The 18,489-nt window shown below is 44.3% G+C and overlaps 1 protein-coding gene across 25 annotated transcripts in view; it reads right to left on the bottom strand.

Annotated features, from left to right (window-relative positions):
* The window catches only part of BPTF (bromodomain PHD finger transcription factor), a 132,233-nt gene that overhangs the window by 12,517 nt on the left and 101,227 nt on the right, over window positions 1–18,489 (bottom strand). For 9 of the 25 annotated variants that reach the window (XM_070060436.1, XM_070060434.1, XM_070060442.1 and 6 more), the window contains 8 exons: window positions 14,777–14,994; window positions 11,269–11,494; window positions 9,734–10,626; window positions 8,208–8,290; window positions 7,703–7,928; window positions 3,789–4,114; window positions 988–1,161; window positions 63–255 (listed from right to left, as the gene is read on the bottom strand). In XM_070060436.1, coding sequence (XP_069916537.1) covers window positions 63–255; window positions 988–1,161; window positions 3,789–4,114; window positions 7,703–7,928; window positions 8,208–8,290; window positions 9,734–10,626; window positions 11,269–11,494; window positions 14,777–14,994 — 2,339 coding nt within the window. The remainder of the gene's footprint in view (window positions 1–62; window positions 256–987; window positions 1,162–3,788; window positions 4,115–7,702; window positions 7,929–8,207; window positions 8,291–9,733; window positions 10,627–11,268; window positions 11,495–14,776; window positions 14,995–18,489) is intronic. The other 16 variants (XM_070060449.1, XM_070060448.1, XM_070060453.1 and 13 more) reach the window with 6 other exon arrangements.

The raw sequence follows: 18,489 nt of genomic DNA, 5'->3' as shown, positions 1-18,489 counted from the left end.
ATGATCGCATACCAGCCTCAAAGCCCAGCCAGGCCTCCCTGGCTTGCCGGGGTGGTTCTCACCTGTAAGGAGCGCAGCACCCTTTTCAAGCCCTCATAGTCCTTCTCGGTGAGTGGCGTGAGCACTGTCATGGCATCCTCTGTCGACTGGCACTGTGGACAGACATACTCATCAATGAGCTCTGCCTCACTCTGCAAGATGCCCACGCAGCGCCCATGGTACCAGTTCTGACACCGATCACAGCCAATATAAAATCTGTAAGATCCGAAATGGAAATGTGAGTCCAGAACAGATGGGACAACATTACCTACAATTTTTTATTTAAACAATGTTCAAACATGCACCTGAGAACTGGCTAGACCCCGGGACAAAAACAGTTTTAGTACTAATTTTAAAATTCTTGAGATTGACATTCCAATGTGTTAATTTAGTCTTTCTGATGTTAACAACAGGAAGTTAAAGTTTACTAAGAACACTGTAATACTGGAGAACCCATTTGAGTAAAAATGCAAAATACTTAATTGATTTTAAAGCTGAAAACAAATAAAGCCCAATCTCTTTCAACTAGGACCATATCAAATGGGAGTTCAAAATCCTGTAAGCTAATAACAGAGTCTCGGAGTTTGCATCCAAATTAGTGTTTTTTCCTAACCTACAATAAAGCACCATTTCAAATACTGATAAAGTCCAAACAAGTCAGGCTATTTTAATCCCATTCATTTCTATATTACATGTTGAAGAATCAAATCTACCATTAAGCCACATTTTCCCCAATATGTCTCAAACATTCACCATGAAGCAACATAAATTTTGAAGGGGAGGTAAAGAGGGAAAAAGAGAAAAAAAAATTGGAAAGGAATTTGTAATGTAAGTGTATAATATATGCAGAAAAAAAAATCTTGCTTTTTATTTTAAAATAAATCAGTAACCAGTCAGAGCAATTTGGCTTCCTGAATAATTAAATATGATGCTCTTATCAGAACTCACTGTGACTCATCATAAGGTGTTCTGCAGATACAGTACAATTCCTCACTGCTGCCCTCTTGTGCCCGTTTACAATCATTACAGATGTACACATCCATTTTCTTAGCCTCCTTTTCTGTGATGCCAACACATTCTCCATGATACCAGTTAGTACAAAGATCACAGCCAATATAGAACCTAAAAGTATTCACAATGAAAATGACAATGTAATTGTCATTTTGAGCTGCATGGAACTTAAACCTGTCTTCACTGTCCTGTTTCACTTTCTCACAGAGTAACTTTCTACAATGAGTCAGCTAGACATCCTCAATCCAGCCATTCTATCCCTGGCAAAAGACAGCATCTGACACTGGAGCAGGGGCGGGAACATACAGTCACTCACATCAATTTCAACAAATACACTGTGTAGTGAAATATGGGTCTTTAAAAACAAGCTGGGATTTGAAAAAATGAACAACACACTGATGGTGATGCCTTCCTTTTAATGAATGTGTGTCAAACTGGAACAGGCACAAAAACCAAAGCCCAGGAATCAAGACTCACATCTGTCAAACCTAGTCCACAGAAGCCTTTCGATATTAGGGCCATTTCTTAGATAGGTTTGAAAATGTATCTCACAATTTAAATTGGAAAACAAAGCAAAGCGCAAACACCAAGTAAAGTTACACTACAAGGAACATGCAGGTCAGCCAGGTGTAGAAGATAAATGGTCAAAAATGGTATGAAGGAGAAAACTAAGAAAGGTACATGTAGTAACCCATTGCTATCAAGCTCTCTGACTGCATGTTGGAAATGAATCTACTTAAAGCTCCCCTATCATGTGGTGTGCAGAGGGGCCTCGCCAGTGCACGGTCAGGGCGCTGCAGGAGCGCACCAGGGACACACTGGTGGGGGGACCACGTAAGGACAGCAGGCCAGCACCGCGAGACGCTTTGTGGTGCTTGGCCAAGTGGGGCTGTTCCCAGCGCATCACCACGGGTGACTATCGCTGAAGGCTCCTGCATGAGAAAATGACACGGCCAGCTGTATCTAAAGGCCCCGACAGGCGCTGGGCAGGACTGAGTATAGATCCAGGGAGCCAGGCCGGCCTTGCCCACTGCACAGGCACTCAGCCCTGCCAAGGCGTCCCAGAGGATTCCCTCAGAGGGACGGAGGGGCCCTCAGGCTTCCCACGGAGCTGCTTCGTGCGTGTGAAGGAACACACGGCTCCCTGGTTTATCCCGTTGCTACGGAGTGACTGCATGCTTGCCCCTGTGGTTCTCGGGAGCGGGGCTCTTTCAAGGTCTCTGCAGGGTGGTGCGCTGTGTGTTGTGGAGGTAAGTTCAGAGCTTGAATTTCAATTTTTAGTCACTCTCACTGGATTTCCAATGAGCCTACTTTGGTAGGAGACATTACAAGATACTCCTAAAAAATATTTATTCCAACTAGAACTGGGAGTGAATGAAGCTGGTACACTGAAATGTTAAAAAATGATAAACTGAAAAATATGAAATATCCACAAGATAATGAGGCAATCTCAAAATGAGCACATGTACACGTGCACCTCATTTTATGCAACTTGAGTTTTTTAAAAGACTGATGTACAAAATGAATTTCTGTGATCCAAGTACTTCAAACAGGCTTGACAAAACTTTATTATATAAATGAGTTCTAAAGGCAGCTTTTTTGGTAAAGAAAAAACTCACTCTGTTTTCTTTTAGAAACCATTTAGTGTATTTTGCTTAAAGTGAGGTACACATATTAGACTGAGGGAAAAATCAGTTAACAGGATTCCACTTTTTACATTACGTATAATTTCTAATGAGGTCAGACAAGTGAGGATGCCTAAACTGATGTGTTTAATTCAGCACACAGTGGAATCCACCAAACATGTGCAAACAGGTCGTAATTTAGACAGTGCCACCAGAGGTGAAACATCGCAACAGTAGAGAGGCCCCAATTTTATCTCATGGATTGATCAGGCATCCACTTGAGGTAGACATTAAGCATTTCTAAATCTAAATGATCATGTTTTTAAAGCACAATCAAACTTCCTGGTATTGCTTTAAAAAGCGGGTCTACATTTTAATGTTCAAAATACAAGGTAAATACTTAGTTGAATGCAGTGATGACTGAAACAAAGCTAAACAAAAATACTACATTTACGGGTTAAGTGTCTCTAAAATTTTGCTTATATCATCAAAATACAAATCACACTGTCAAAAACAGCTTCTTGCTCCCATGTTTATCAAATTTTTGAGTCTCGTTCTTGAGCAATGAGTGTAAGGAACATTTTTTTTCTATTTTTCTGGCTTTGTCCCCAGGAAGAAAGAGGAAACTAACAAAAACACTAAGGTGTAGTATTCCAATACAAAAAACAGAACTGCTCAAAACAAAACACTCAAAAAAGCTGGATCACTCAAGTTTGAGCCATCTCGCCCCACTCGGGTTCGGAGGGAGTCGGGTCTGCCGTAACCACAGGGCCCTGGACAGAATCCAGAAAGGATGCTCTGATTCCGAGCACCTGCACCCGGCATCCCTTGCTGGGTTACAGTTCCTGCAGACAGAGAGGAAAAAGCAAAGGAGCGACAGAAAGCTTGTTTTTGACAGGAAAGAATATAACAAAGGACAAACAGGGATCACATTTGACTCTACTGGTGTCAAGTTAAGAGTATCAGCGGCAAGACCGCTGAGGAAACATCGTTACCCTTAAACTGAATAACTTTCATTTATATTGCTACCAATATGCTTATTTCCTTCAAAACTGTGCATTCAACAGCTAAACTTTCAATATAATAAACTAGAGCTCAAAGAGATCTACTCACTTAGACTCATCGTAAGGCGTTTTACAGATACAGTAAAGCTTTGTGTCCTTCTTAGTTTCCTTTGAGGTAGTAGAGATCATTTTCTTCTTCTTGGACTTTGAGCCTGAGTCTTTCTCCTCTTCCCGCTTCCTCTTCTGGGAAGCTGCAGGTAAGGTAGGCGTGGACAGGAGGCCTGGGTGCTGCAGGCTGGGTGCAGGGGGAGGCGAAGGCGGAGGGGCTGGTGGAGCTGCTGCCACTGGGGCTGGGGGTGCAGCTACCGCAGTGGCCTGCACTGCCTGCATCACGTCCTTCTCTTTCTTAATTTTCAGGTCTCTCTTCAGCTCTTCCTGTCAACAATACAAGACCATCGTTGGGGGAGGGGAGTGTGGGATCTGGACAGAGAACGATCCATTACTCTCCCTTGTGCACAGAGCTCCACAGTTCAGCCTAGTGAACTTCAAAAAGTTCATGGGAGGCTGGAGTTGTGGTGCAGTGGGCACAACCACAACACCTGGCATCCTATTATAGGCGCTGGATCAAGGCCCAGGCTGTTCCACTTCTGATCCAGCTCCCTGCTTATTTGCAAAGGAAAGCAGCTGAGGACAGTCCAAATGCCTGGGCCCCTGCCACCCATGCGGATGACCCAGATGGAGTTCCAGGTTCCTGGCTTCAGCCTGGCCCAACCATAGCTGTTGCAGTGACTTGGGGAGTGAACCAGCAGATGGAAGATCAAGATTTCTCTCTCTCTCTCTCTCTGTAACCCTGCTCTTCAAATAAGTGAATCAGTCTCAAAAAGTTCACGGAAATGCATAGAATAAAAAACTACACAATGGACCTCTACTGTTTTTGCACCAACACTTAAATCTTTTAATTCCATTTCCCACAAACTTTTTAAGTACACTCGTATTTTTAATATAGCACGAGAGTATTTTCACACTATAAATTAACTCAATTAAAATACTTAGAAAGTGATCTTCTAACACCAACTAGATAGCTGCCAGATACCTTCCAAGGAGGCCTGACAGAAAGACGAGCCAGTGTCCAGAAAGAAAGCCCTGGCCCCGCCTCCCCGCCCGCTCGCCCCCTCCCGGTTATTTCAGTGGTTGCTCAGGTGACCTCAGTCGCCCTGCTCTGTGTCCCTACAGTGAGACTGAACATGGGACTCAACATGTGGCCTGGCCTGCACAAAACACGTGAGTGACAGATCTGTCTTGTTTATTATGCTCCTAGGGCCAGAAGTTAAGACTGTAAGACAAGGTAGGCAACAGAACACACTTTTTTCCTCAATGTAGCTTTTCCCATAAATTAAAATCATTATTTGTGTGTGTGAAATACTTTTTAGATACACTTCTCCTAACTTCCAGGACTGCAGCTTATCTGTGCAAATGACTACAGCAAATTGCACTGCCCTAGGGAAAAACTACTTCGACTGGCACCCAAGAACAAACCTGGGTAAAGAAATCGTAACTATAATCAAGAACATTTCTTGAGATCTGAGGCATTTACAAACTTTGGCAATAATCTGCAATACCAAGAAAACTTCCAGAGGCGTTTTCTTCATAGTAATGCTCTTCTCCCTAAGCCTATAGTCTTTCAGCACAGTGCTCTGGATAGCCTCGATTTCCCTTAAATGCTTTTATACAGAGGCCTGGTTTGATTTCTTTTCCTGCTTAAAGGAAAAAAAGAGGGAAAAAAATTATCCAAATGTCCTCAGAGCAATATTCAAAATTAGACTCATCCTTTTAAAAAGGTTAAAGACCTGAAGGCGTTCTAGGTACTGAGGGAGACCCCTGAGTCTCCTGTTCACATCGCGGAGCAGTGCGAGTAGAAAACCAACCACTGACTCTTTCCAAGCAGCCACCTGCTGTGCACACCTTATCCTGGCAGTCTCTCTGAAACTCTCACAGCAGAAATGGTGTTAGCCGCCATACACGATCACGTCAGTGGATCCTCGGCCTGCAGGTGCTTTCTATTCTAAAGCAGATACTTTGTGTAAATGTTTAGGAAGAGGGAGAGGAAAAAAGGAAAAACCAAGCAATTTCAAAGATTTGGCTAAAGAAAAGGCCCATCTAAGGTGTATTTGAAAAACAAGTCTGCATGCCCCTTGCCCTCTGTGTAGCCCTGCTCCCAGTCCGTGCCCCCGTGGGGCATGGCTGCCCATGCTCTGCTAACACACATCACAACACACCTCCTGACAGGTTCACCGGAACGGCCTGGCTTCATGAGCCACGCGTGTTTGGGAATATGTAGGGAGGGGCCAAGGACGCTGCTGTGATGTGAGAATGAGGAGCACACTAGGAGCGTTCGGTACCCAGGGCCAGAGAGTTCTTCTGAGAGACACTCGTCTCCTCTGCGTGCACGTGAGGCTGGCTCCAAACGTCTGCCCCAGGAGCACACTGGTGAACGCCCTCAGCTGCCATCTTGCCTCACTGCTTAGATGGATTTCTAGAAGTGAATTTCTAGGGCTCAAACGCTGCTAACATTTTATATTTTTAGAAATATACTGAAAAAAAGTTCTCTAGAAACACAGGGTATTACATGCCAAATGTTTTCCTTTTGTGAGCCTTGGATTTTGTAATACCTAGAGTGATTTTCTCCCACTCTAAGACTATGAAAATCATGTTTTCTTTCTCTATTTCTTACATTTAAATTTCTGGTCTGAAAAGTATCTTAATTTGCATTTTCTGTGGCTACTGTGAATTGTCTTTGTTCATTACGCTGGTTTTTGTAAAACACATATTGTACATTATGATGGTTGTGGTTTCGATGTTTATCCTGTAACTGACTATTTTACTGAATTTCTCATACCTTTTAGTCTATTTTGTCTTGGGGTTCTGATGCAATAACCATATCATACATGACAACAGTTTTCTTCCCTCAAACTTTTTCTTTTCCTAACGTATTGGCTACAACTTCCAGGGATACTTAGTAGTAATAATGCTGACTGTTGGCACCGTCATCTGGTTCCTGACTTTAGTGGGAAGATCTGGAATGTTTCAGTTATGGAATGTTGACTATGGGTCTGAACAGTATTTTCTTAATATTTCTCATCCTCTTAAAATGTACAAGACATTTGTGGCCCACTTGCCTTCTAGAACGCTAGTGTGTAAGACAGTTCCTGTGTCATATGAGCACAAAGGAGAGAGAAAAAAAACAATGAAAGGAAACAAAGCCTGTTTAAATTCATCTAAATAGATGTTTTCTATCACTTCTCAATAAACTCCCCAAGAAAGCAGAAGAACAGCAAAACTTGGAAAATCAATCAAGAAAGAAATTTGTCTTATTTAGTGGGCAGACTTATTTTTCATTCTTTTAACATTGTTTTATAGTCTCTCTTATTCTACCAAGTCCCTCCTCTTGGCAAAACTATGTCATAAACAATAAAAGCTATATCCTAAGAACACAGTCTAAATAGACATTTAGGTAAAAAAAAGCACGTGTGTGTCTCACGCCTCTATGTATTTTATATACACAGATTTCATTTCTTTTTCTTACTTTTTTTTTTTTTTACGATTTATTTATTTGAAAGTCTGAGTTATATATAGAAAGATAGGGCCAGAGAGAGAGAAAGGTCTTGCATCCGCTGGTTCACTCCCCAATTGGCTGCAACAGCTGGAGCTGCGCCGATCCGAAGCCAGGAGCCAGGAGCTTCCTCCAGGTCTCCCACATGGGTGCAGGGGCCCAAGGACTTGGCCCATCCTCTACTGCTTTTTCCAGGCCACAGCAGAGAGCTGGATCAGAAGTGCAGCAGCCAGGAATTGAACTGGTGCTCATATGGGATGCCAACACTGCAGGTGGCGGCTTTACCCGCTATGCCACAGTGCTGGCCCTGCAAATGTAATTTCTAGAAAGCAAGCTGAAATCTTTAGCTTATCCAAAAATTCAAGGGAACAGAAGACAGCAGATAGCAAATGCCAGCCGCGGCACGGCCCTACCTGCACTTCGATCTGGAGATCCTTGTCCAGGAGCGCTCTCTTTTTCAGAATCTCGGCTTTGAGCTGCTCTTTGTGTTTGAAGAGCAGAGCTGAGAGCTTGGTGGCGTTCTGTTTGCTACGTTTCTGTTCCACGCTCTCCTCGCGCTTCCGCTTTTTTGCTGCCTGTTTTTCTTCTTTATCTATCTTATCCAAAATGTACTTCATCACCTGGTTACACACAATCATTCTAGAGAAAAATACACAACCCATGAGAAGCTAGGGGCTTCACGCTGAAAGGCTTAAGTCACGACTCTTCTAGGTGTCTAAGGATGATACACAACACCCCGGGACTGGACAGCTTCAGAGGGATGCATTCAAGGCAGTTACGAGTAGCTGTTAGTGCCAACAGTTCTCAGATAATGCCTTCAATCAGACAAAGAAAAACCAATACAAGCTCAGAACTCTCTGCCATGTGCAGGCTAAAGAGACGAGACCTATCTGCAGCGAGACCCTGGTTTCTCCCTACCTTTGATTCTCTTCTCTTTCAGCTGGAGTCATGGTCTTTTTCTGTTTTAAATGTTCTATGACAGCATTATGCTTCATCACCACCTTCAGGACAGAACAAATCCAGAAGCGCATATTTTATAGTGACCAAAAGTCAGTACACAGACAACAACAGCAGAAATCTGAGGACACGTGTATTTAAAAAAAAGAAAGCTGTAAGAATCTTAGATCCCAATACAGATAAAATTAGCAGCTACCATGGTCTGGATGCTTACCATGTCCTGGGTACCGTGCTAGGCTAAGTACTTGACATCACCTCATTTATTCCTCAACACTGAACCACAGTGCTAATTTTCTACTGAGACAAAGAAATTAACCAACTTGTCTGAGACTAAGTCAGTCACACAGCTGGAATTTTAGCTCAGCTATCATTTTCCAAAGGCTATGTTCTCAACTATGTCTTCTCTTCCCAGGCATTACTTCTAACAAGTTGATCCCTTGCCATACTCCCTTACACAAAGCACAGGGGACGGATGGAAAGTAATTCTCACCTTATAGATTACGCAATACTGAGAGCTGGGTAGAATGCATTTGAACACATTACAAATAATGTCAATTTACAGGAATACTACATTTCAAAAATCATTTTGCTATTTAAGAGTGTCTATGAACAAGGCCTCACTTAATCACTACAGTCATCTTTTGTGATGGGAAAGAGAGGAGGAGCTTAATGAGGGCAGAGCTCAGGGGAGGTGAGTGAGTTTCATGGACTGTGACCCGGAGATCCAGGAACGGAATGCACCTCACCACTAGAAGGCCTGAAATCCACAAACTCCTGTGCAGTGCTGAGCCGAGGCGCTGCCGATGAGAGAGGCTCCCTCAGGTAACACTACAGGATGTCACGCACGTGACTTCAATGTCACGCAGTAACTAACTCCTCTACACTGTCTTACTCCACTCAAGGCCGCTGCGAGACGTCACTTCATGTCACTACCTTCTATGTAAGCTATAGAATAACACAGTCTTTAAAACTTTTAAACAAAGGTGTAGCTAGAAATGCAAATAAGTTGAATCTGTTTGTAATCTGCTTAGTCTCCATGCAAAGTAAGGAATGTCAACTGCAAATAACATCCAAAAAATTGCTATGTGTCTGAAACGGCTTTAAGATCTTGACAGACCTTCAAGTTTCAAGTTTTACATTAATAATACTGAAATTCACAATTCCATTTTTTTTTAGTTCTCCCAGAACACAAGCAGTTTCAAATAAATACTGACTCTCTATATATTTGTGTATATGTATGTGTATATACATATATATACACACACACACATACATACACACACACACACACACATATTTTTTTTTCCCAACAAAGAGTTCCAAACCGTATTAGCCATTCAGTACTTGGTCCATCTAGTGTCTTCTCTGAATTGAAACGCCAATGACTTTTTCTCATTTAGGAAACCTCACACAACCAAACACTACGTCTAATGCACAGCACAATAATTCAAGCTACTGAACATGCTGCTTTTACTTAATAACTTTACCTGTTTCTGAATGATTTCACTTTGGTTAGAAGCTTGGAGGGTGTGTTCCCGCTTAATTTCTATCTGTTGCTGTTTCTTCTTTTGCTGCTGATCCCTGAGTTGCTGAACCCTTTGCAACTGCTCTTGCACACTGGCTGCCTGCACTGTCACCACATTCTGAATGTGGTGAGCCTGCACAGCGGTGCTCGGCTGAACTTGAACAGGTAACTGGAGTTTGATCTGCTGGGGCACACCACCTTGCTGAGCCTGTATCTGAGCCACCACCTGCACCTGCTGCTGCGGAGGCGGCACAGCAAGGACTTGGGGCTGTGGCTGCGGTATCTGCAGCTGAGGGCGGGATGGGGATGAGACAGTAACTTGATTTAACGCTTGTGCTGATGAAAGAGTTGGAGTTGAAGACTGTACCTGGGGCTGTGACTGTGGCTGGCCTTGGGAAGGTATCTGAAGAGATGTATGTGGTTGAATTGGAATCGGTTGTGAGGTTGGAGTCTGAACCTGGGGCTGCTGTCCAGGAGACACCTGGGATGGAGTTGATGGACGTACTCGAGTCTGTGGTGGACTCTGGACACGAACAGGAGACTGTCCTTGGACAGTACTCGGAGGCGGACACTGTGCTGTCCCTTGGGGTTGGGATGACTGCGCTTGGGTGGGCTGTGCTTCAGAAGGGACCTGGGACGCAACAGTTGTTTGGGTCTGAACTTCAGGCTGAGCCTGAACCTCAGGCTGAGCGGGGGACTGGGGCGGGGGCGGGGGCGGGGGCTGAGCTGGAGGCGGAGCAGTCTGTGGCTGGGCTCCTGCAGGACTCACACTTGGTGACTGAGATGGTGGCAGGGTTTGGGCTTGCTGCACCTGGGTCTGGGGTGATAATTTACTCTGTTTTTGTTCACCTGTACCTGTGAAAACAAAGACAAACCACATCTATTACTCTCGAACCTAAGACTGTGCACAAAGAACTGGAAGGGGAAGAACACTGAGGATTTAGTATTTCAGGCGTGAATACAGATGCCTCTGAAACACACTACCTCGCACACGTGCTCAGATAGGACTCCCCTGAATCGGGACGTGGAGGCCAAGTTTCTCGGCTGCCCTGCATACACTCTGCTGTCTCTCCAGAGGCCTGGCTTCTGAAGCAAGGCCCAGTCAGTCTCTGGAAGTCAGCCAGGTCTTCTGGGCCAAGCTACCGGCAGCCTCACTTTCTCCTCTGCTGTGGGGGCGGATCACACACCGCGCAGGGGCAGGCTAACCAAGTGGCGCAGAATCTGCAGCTCCCTGTTGGAGGCTCGGAGCTGCACCTTAACCACCATCCCTGAAATCACCCAGCTACAAGGCTTGGCACGGAACGAGTGTGAGGTCATTACTTTTGTTCCCTTTTCTGTATTTTGTTCACAAGGTGAAGAGAGTCTGTAAGGAGGCACGAGAGCATCGAGACGTGTGAGGCTGCACCTACGGTCAAACTCACTGGCTTCATGCACACCCTCCCGAAATAGGCACTGCTTTTCCTGTCCCCTTGGCTGCTGCTGAAGGCAAAGCTCTACCTGCTGCTGTGGTGGAAACAGTGGTGGTGGTGGTGGTACTGGCCGTCGTGGCTGTCGTTGCCAGAGGGGTAAAGAGGAATCGCTGGACGGTCCCATTGGGCATGGCAGCTTGCATGAGCTGCTGTCCTGGGCCAGGGAGGACAGTCACCCCTTGAGGTATCAGCTGCAGCTGTCCCGTAGTTTGACCTTGTCCTTGAATTACTACTGTCAAACCTTGATTGCCACCCTGTGGAGACAGTGTTCGAGCCATCAACAACACTAGTAAAAACATCATTTGTATGTTATGAAGATCCTCCAGTACAATGAAAATCTATGGATATATTTGAATGTCTGTGGAATGGCACAAGGAAGAATTTAGGCAAATAAAAAAAAAGGATATTTATGTCCTTGACTGGACAGCCGGATATCCATCTACAAGCAACATCATACCGCTGGATCCAAGTCCCCCAGTCCATAAAATGAGGGCACTGAACTGAACGATTATGGTTTCACAAAATTCTGATTTTAAATCATCTTACACACGCATTATTTACAACAGTAAAAACGTCTTCAAATGACTGCCTCACTTGATTCTCACAATGGGTTTGTGACTTTGTGCAGAAGCAGAGCAAATAATACTGCAATCTATTCCCAATTTAAAAAGTCAAGATAGCAAGGGCACGTCACTTGTGCAAGTTAAAGTGAAAGACACCAGGTCTCCAGAGTTTTATTATTTTTAGTGTGTGTCTGTGTGTGCAAAGGTTTTAGGGGGGCTGGCATTGTATTGTGGTGGGTGAAGCCACCACCTGTGAGACCAGCATCCCAGGTGGGCACCAGTTTGTGTCCTGGCTGCTCCACTTCTCATCCAGCTCCCTCCTGATGGTCTGGGAGCAGCTGTGAAAGATGGCCCAAGTGTCTGGGGCTGTGCCATCCACGCAGGAGACCTGGATGATGCTACTGGCTGTTGGCTTTGGTCTGGCCTAATCCCGGTCATTGTGGAAGTGAACCAGCAGATGGAAGATTTCTTTCACTCTGTCTCTCCCTCTCTTTGAAACTTTCAAATAAATAAATAAATCTTATAAACAAACAAACCAACAGTTTTAGATAAGAAATGCAGGCACCAAGTCAGGAGGATTACCAAAGTTTGAGCAGTCATCAAAATGGGAATTAGGAACTAAATGTGTGCGTACTGTCTCTTCTATGTACAACTTTTTTTTTTTTTTTAAGATTTATTTATTTATTTGAAAGGCAGAATAACAGAGAGGCAGAGACAGAGAGAGAGATCTTCCATCTGCTGCTTCACTCCCCAAATGGCCACAATGGCCAGAGCTAAGCCAATCCGAAGCGGAGCCAGGAGCTTCTTCTGGGTCTCCCATGTGGGTGCAGGGGCCCAAGGACTCTTCTACTGCTTTCCCAGGCCATAAGCAGGGAGCTGGATCAGAAGAGGAGAAGCAGGCACCGAACTGGCGTGCACATGGGATGCCGGCACTGCAGGAGGTGGTTTTACCCACCACACTACAGCACCGGCCCCTGTCTAGAACTTATTAATTCAGCAACCTTGACCACTAAGGACATAATGGGGAATTAGAAACAAACAAAATATCAAGTATAACTTAAATAATAATCATTTAGTAAACATCAAACTGCAGATGGTCGCTGTGAGAGTATTAGCACACAGGTGTGTATCTTTATAGGGGCACTGATGTTCACTACTTTAGTAAGAGTGCTATTCAGCAAAAACACAAGGGAATGGTGCTGCCTCCAGGCAGCCCGGATTTCAGCCCTGTACCTTTACATAAGTAGTTTAGTTTTGTTTTAAACAAATAGAATCCTAACGTATGCACTTTGTTGCTGTTGTTGCTACTTGCTTCTGCTGTAACATTTTGTACTTGACAACCACTTACACAGATCTGTGTGGCCATGGCTTGCTTGCCGTCATTGCTGTACGAATACACTACAGCTTACTGATCTAACTGGCTGTAGACAGGTATCTGCGCTTTAAATTTTTGACTCTATGTAGCTGAATTTATAAATCTTTTCCTTTATAGTGTCTCTGGGTATTTAAGAAAGCTGCCAGGACATTCTATTTTTGCTTCTGAAAAGCATTATCGTTTTGTCTTTCAGTTAGGACTTGATCTTCCTGGAATTAATTAAATCTGTACATGGATAAGGCAGTGGTGCAGTTTCAGTTTCCCATATATTTCCCATGTATATCCCATATATTTCCCATACATATCCCGCTTTCCAGCACCAGTTACTGAGGAATCTGTGGTTTCCTCCAGGATCAGCAGCGTCACATGGGTCGTGTGACAAGTATCCACACAGGCAGAGGTACACTCTGCACTTCACTGCTCGGCTGGCCTGTCTGGCCTGCATCTGCGCTTACTCTATCAACTAGTGTGCACCACAGCAAGCTTGGTATCAGGTTATCACACAAAGCAAATGCTCCTGTACTTGGAAAGTATCAGTTATTCTGGATCTTTGCACTTCCTCATAAATTCTAAAAATCAGTTAATGAAATTCCACTAAAAAAAATCTCTTGGGATTTAATGGGAACCACATTCAATCTACTGATCAATATGGGAAGACCTGAGAACCATACTGAGTCCTGTAAGGAAGTAGCTTAATTTGGTGGTTAAAAAGGTTGTATCGGTCTCACTTTCACAGTTCACTGTCTAAAGACACTAGATGGGGGCCGGTGCTGTGGCGTAGTGGGTTGAGCTGCTGCTTGCAGTGCCGGCATCCTATGTGGGCACCAGTTCCTGTCTCAGCTACTCCACCTCTGATCCAGCTCTCTGCTCTGGCCTGGGAAAGCAGTGGAAGATGGCCCAGGTGCTTTGCCCCTGCAGCCAAGTGGGAGACCAAGAAAAATCTCCTGGCTTCAGATCAGCCCAGCTCTGGCCGTTGAGGCCAACTGGGGAGTGTACCAGTGGATGGAAGACCTTTCTCTCTCTCTCTCTCTGCCTCTCCTCTGTGTAACTCTGACTTTCAAATAAATAAATAAATCTTAAAAATAAAGAACTAGATGGTTAGACTTTACTACAGCTTGCTTCTAAAGAAATAGTGTTATATGGCTCCAGAAAGCAGCCATTTCTTTTTTAATTTATTTGACAGATAGAGTTATAGACAGTGAGAGAGACAGAGAGAAAGGTCTTCCTTCCATTGGTTCACCCCCCAAATGGCTGCCAAGGCTGGTGCTGTGCCGATCCAAAGCCAGGAGCCAGGTGCTTCCTCCTGGTCTCCCATGCAGGTGCAGGGCCCAAGCACTTGGGCCATCCTCCACTGCCCTCCTGAGCCACAGCAGAGAGCTAGACTGGAAGAGGAGCAACCAGGACTAGAACCCAGCGCCCATATGGGATGCTGGCGCCACAGGCGGATGATTAACCAAGTGAGCCATGGCGCCGGCCCCGAAAGCAGCCATTTCTAAAACAAATACATTTGCATCTTATCAAAATGAACATGTGTTTTTAAACCCACAGCAAGAAAGAATAAATGGGATCATCTTTGAAGTTCAAGTGGTATTACTTACATGGCCCTGTGTTAACTGGGTGAGCTGAGCCATGGTAAGCTTCACCTGTCCTTGCTGGGGGCGAGGGGCCGGGGAGGCTGTAGACTGTACACTGGCAGTGGAGGCTCCTGAGGTTAAGGTCTTCGGCCCAGGCGTCGAGGAGACCGTGCTGGGGGCAGAGACTGCGGTGGAAACGGGCTGGCCCCTGATGATCTGCGTCACCACCTGCTGCGGAGCACCTGCACGGACAGAACATTCTGAATGCTCCCGTGCCCTCAGTCCCTCTGCACTAAGCCCACACTTCAGATGAACAGATTCGGTCCGGTTTTCCAGAAGGCAGGCCCAGGGTGCACTGAGACACAGGCCCACACCCAAAGGAACTGCCTGGTGGCACTGAGCCTGCTTTCAATCGGCTTACTAACAACTTCTGTCTAGCTCCTGCTGTCTGCAGCAGAGCAAAACAAAACAAAATAAACCCAGCATTATTCCTGTAACTCTAAAGCCAAAATGACAATAAGGAAGCAGAAGAGGATATGGAAAATAGATCATTTATAATGGCTATCTTCTTCTTAGGAATGTAATATTCAAAACAAGATAATTTAACATATAATTAATTTGCATGAATTTAAAATGAAATGAAGGTTTTGGACTATCCTGGCCCAGCTGCTTCTCTTACAGCTATGTGACAGCTATTCTGGGGAATCAGGGGTATACAGACCACAACACCCTTAATGTCAGGGCAAAGTGTTCAAAAAAATCCATTCCCAGTCACTGTTCAGTAAATGTCTACTGACGTTGGACTGGAACGGCTCCATAGATTTCCGAAAGCCTCTGCTGCTTGTTTAACTTGTTGAAGCTAAAGGAAAAGGCACGTGGAGGTTTCCCCCTTTCCGCTAAGAGGAATCACTTGGTAGCTAGTCTGACATTTACAGACTCATTAGTGATTAGCAAATAGCATCAACTTTCTGAAATATTTACTACCTTAGTTTCCCCTTCTGTGAACACATATTTATTTTTCTGTATGAATTTCTTTTAATGGCTGAATGACATTTCATATTATTATACATGCGTAGAACAGCCTAAAGTGACATTGGGAACATTTTATCATTTTCTTCTTTAATATAATGTCCTGGAGAAATCATTCTTTGTGTGTGTCTCTGGTAATTTCCTTAGAATTAATTCCCTAAAGTATTGGGGAGTTCACAGTAGGAACAGAGTGTTGAAATGAACTTTAAGAAAGGTGATGCCAGTTTAGACTCCTACCACCCCTGAGCACCTGCCTCACTGAACCTACACTGCCCTGGGAATCAGAAACCCCATCACGGGATCGCAGTGCCTGAACCACCATGTTTCCAGTTACCACGGAAGGCCAACATTTAAAAATATTTCAAGTCATTGTTCTTCATGGGTGAGCTCTCTCTCCAGACTTTCTATTTTTCTACTTATTTAAAATGAATCTTAAATTTTTAAAAATTTATTTTAAAAACAAATTTAAGACATAAAATTTGAACGTTTATGGGTACTATGTGATGTTCCAATACACGTATATATTGTGTGATATCTAATTTATTTTTAAATTTTATTTTTAAAAGTTATTCATTCATTCATTCATTCGAAAGGCAAGAGTGACACAGAGAGAGGGAGAGTGAGACAAAGAAAGAGATCTTCTATTCGCTGGCTCATTCCCCAAATGAACACAATAGCCGGGCTGAACCAGGCTGAACCAGGCTGGAGCCAGGAGCCAGGAACCCTGTCTGGGTCTCCTGCATAGGTGGCAAGGACACAACTACTCAAACCACCACCTGATGCTTCCCAGGTGCATTGGCAGAGTGGTGGATGGTGGATGGGACGTGAAGCAGCAGGGACTTGAACCACCTCTTCAGTATGGGATGAAGGTGTCCTAAGTGGTGGCTTAACCCTCTATACCATACATAACCAATAATATATACTTTTAGAGGCTGGCATCGTGGTGCAGTGAGCTACGATGCCACCTGCAATACCAGCATCCCATACCAGAGCACCAGTTCAAGTTCCAGTTGCTCTGCACCCAGTCCAGCTTCCCACTAATGAATGTACCTGGAAACTCTGTGGATGATGGCCCAACTGCTTGGGGCCCTGCCACTCTGTGGAAGGCCAGCACAGAGCTCCAGGCTCCTGGCATGCAGAAGGACCAGCCCGGGCCACTGTGCTCATTTGGGAGTGAAATTAGGATGGCATCTCTCTCTCTCTCTCTTAAACAAACTAAACTTTAAAGATACATTTTTAAAATAATCATTTTTCCTACTTTGCCATCTGCTTTTTATTTTTAAATTTTTATTTCAAATGCACTGAGACAGAGAGACACAGACTTATCGAGATCTTCCATTTGCTAGTTCATTCCTCAAATACCTGTAACAGTCTGGGCTGGGCAGGGAAAAGCAAGGAGCCTGGAACTGGGTCTCCCACCCCGGGGGAAAGGTCCACACTCTTGAGCCACCAGTTGCAGCCTCACAGGCTACTCATCAGCAGGAAGCTAGTATCAGGAGCACAGCTGAGGTGCGAACCCAGTCGCTCCAATGTTTCACTCCAATATGGGACATGGACATCCCATGTCATGTCTTCACTGCTATGCCAAATGCCTGCCCCAACTTTATTTTTAAACCCCTAAATTTTTTTTTAGATGGGGATAAATAGCTTCTCTGTCATCTATTTTCAGTTTCCATTGGTGGCATCCTGCTAATTTTGACAACTTTATATGCTTTAATAACAGGCAAGACAAATCTTCCATTATTATTCCTTCTTCTAAATTCTTCTTGGCTATTCTTGTTCATTTACTCAAAGTGAATCAAGAGACAGGATGACATGGACAAGAGGCTCTGGACCCGACACTGTGTCCTTGCCCTGCCACCACTTCAGGCAGTCTCCTGGAGTTACCAATGCCATCAGAGACACAGACACACACATAAAAGGGCTGGTACTGATTATCTGATGGTCATTCAGATGATTCCTAGTATGTACACGTTGAGTTTATTTTTAGATTAGCATCAAAATGCAAAATCTAAAAGCTTTGTAATTTCTGATTATACCCTGGAGACCGTGGATCCTGTTTTTGAGAAAAGCTAGTGTAGAGGTGGGAAGGAAGTGAAGTTCCAGTGTGGTCCCAACAAACTCGGAGACATAAACACACATCACCTGCCCCGCTGCTCTGCGATTCCTCCACCCTCTCCCCTTTCCCACCTCACAGGGTTTGCATCTGCTGCTCCTTCTTCATGAAAATCCTTTTCCTACACATGTTCACAGCCATCTCCTTCAGGTCTTTAATCACATTCACCTTCTCAGGGAGTCTTCTCTCTGGCCATCCTTTCTAAAACTTCAACTTGTCCCTGCAAATCAGTCCCGGATCCCAACCCTTCTACTTCCCCCTCCCTCCTCTCTTCCACTTGTTAGCAGCTTATTATTTAACCTGATATGCAAAACACATCCATATCGTTATGTATAACATTATTTAATATATCTTATGAGAGTACTTCAAAAAGTCATAGAAAATGGGTATCATGAAAAACTACGCATTTCAAAAATTTTTAGCACAAAAATAAACATTCTTAAATTCCACATTCCATGATTTTTTTAAGTACTCGTGCACATAGTTTATTTATTTTTTAAGGATTTATTTTTTGGGGCCAGTGCTGTGGCGCAATGGGTTAAGCTGCCACCTGTGATGCCAGCATCCCATATAGGTGCCAGCTGGACTCCTG

The sequence above is a fragment of the Oryctolagus cuniculus genome, chromosome 17 (genome assembly GCF_964237555.1).
Source record: "Oryctolagus cuniculus chromosome 17, mOryCun1.1, whole genome shotgun sequence".
NCBI classification, from domain to species: domain Eukaryota; kingdom Metazoa; phylum Chordata; class Mammalia; order Lagomorpha; family Leporidae; genus Oryctolagus; species Oryctolagus cuniculus.
The sequence above is the reverse complement of the archived record's forward strand: the minus strand, read 5'-3'. Positions and strand labels throughout refer to the sequence as shown.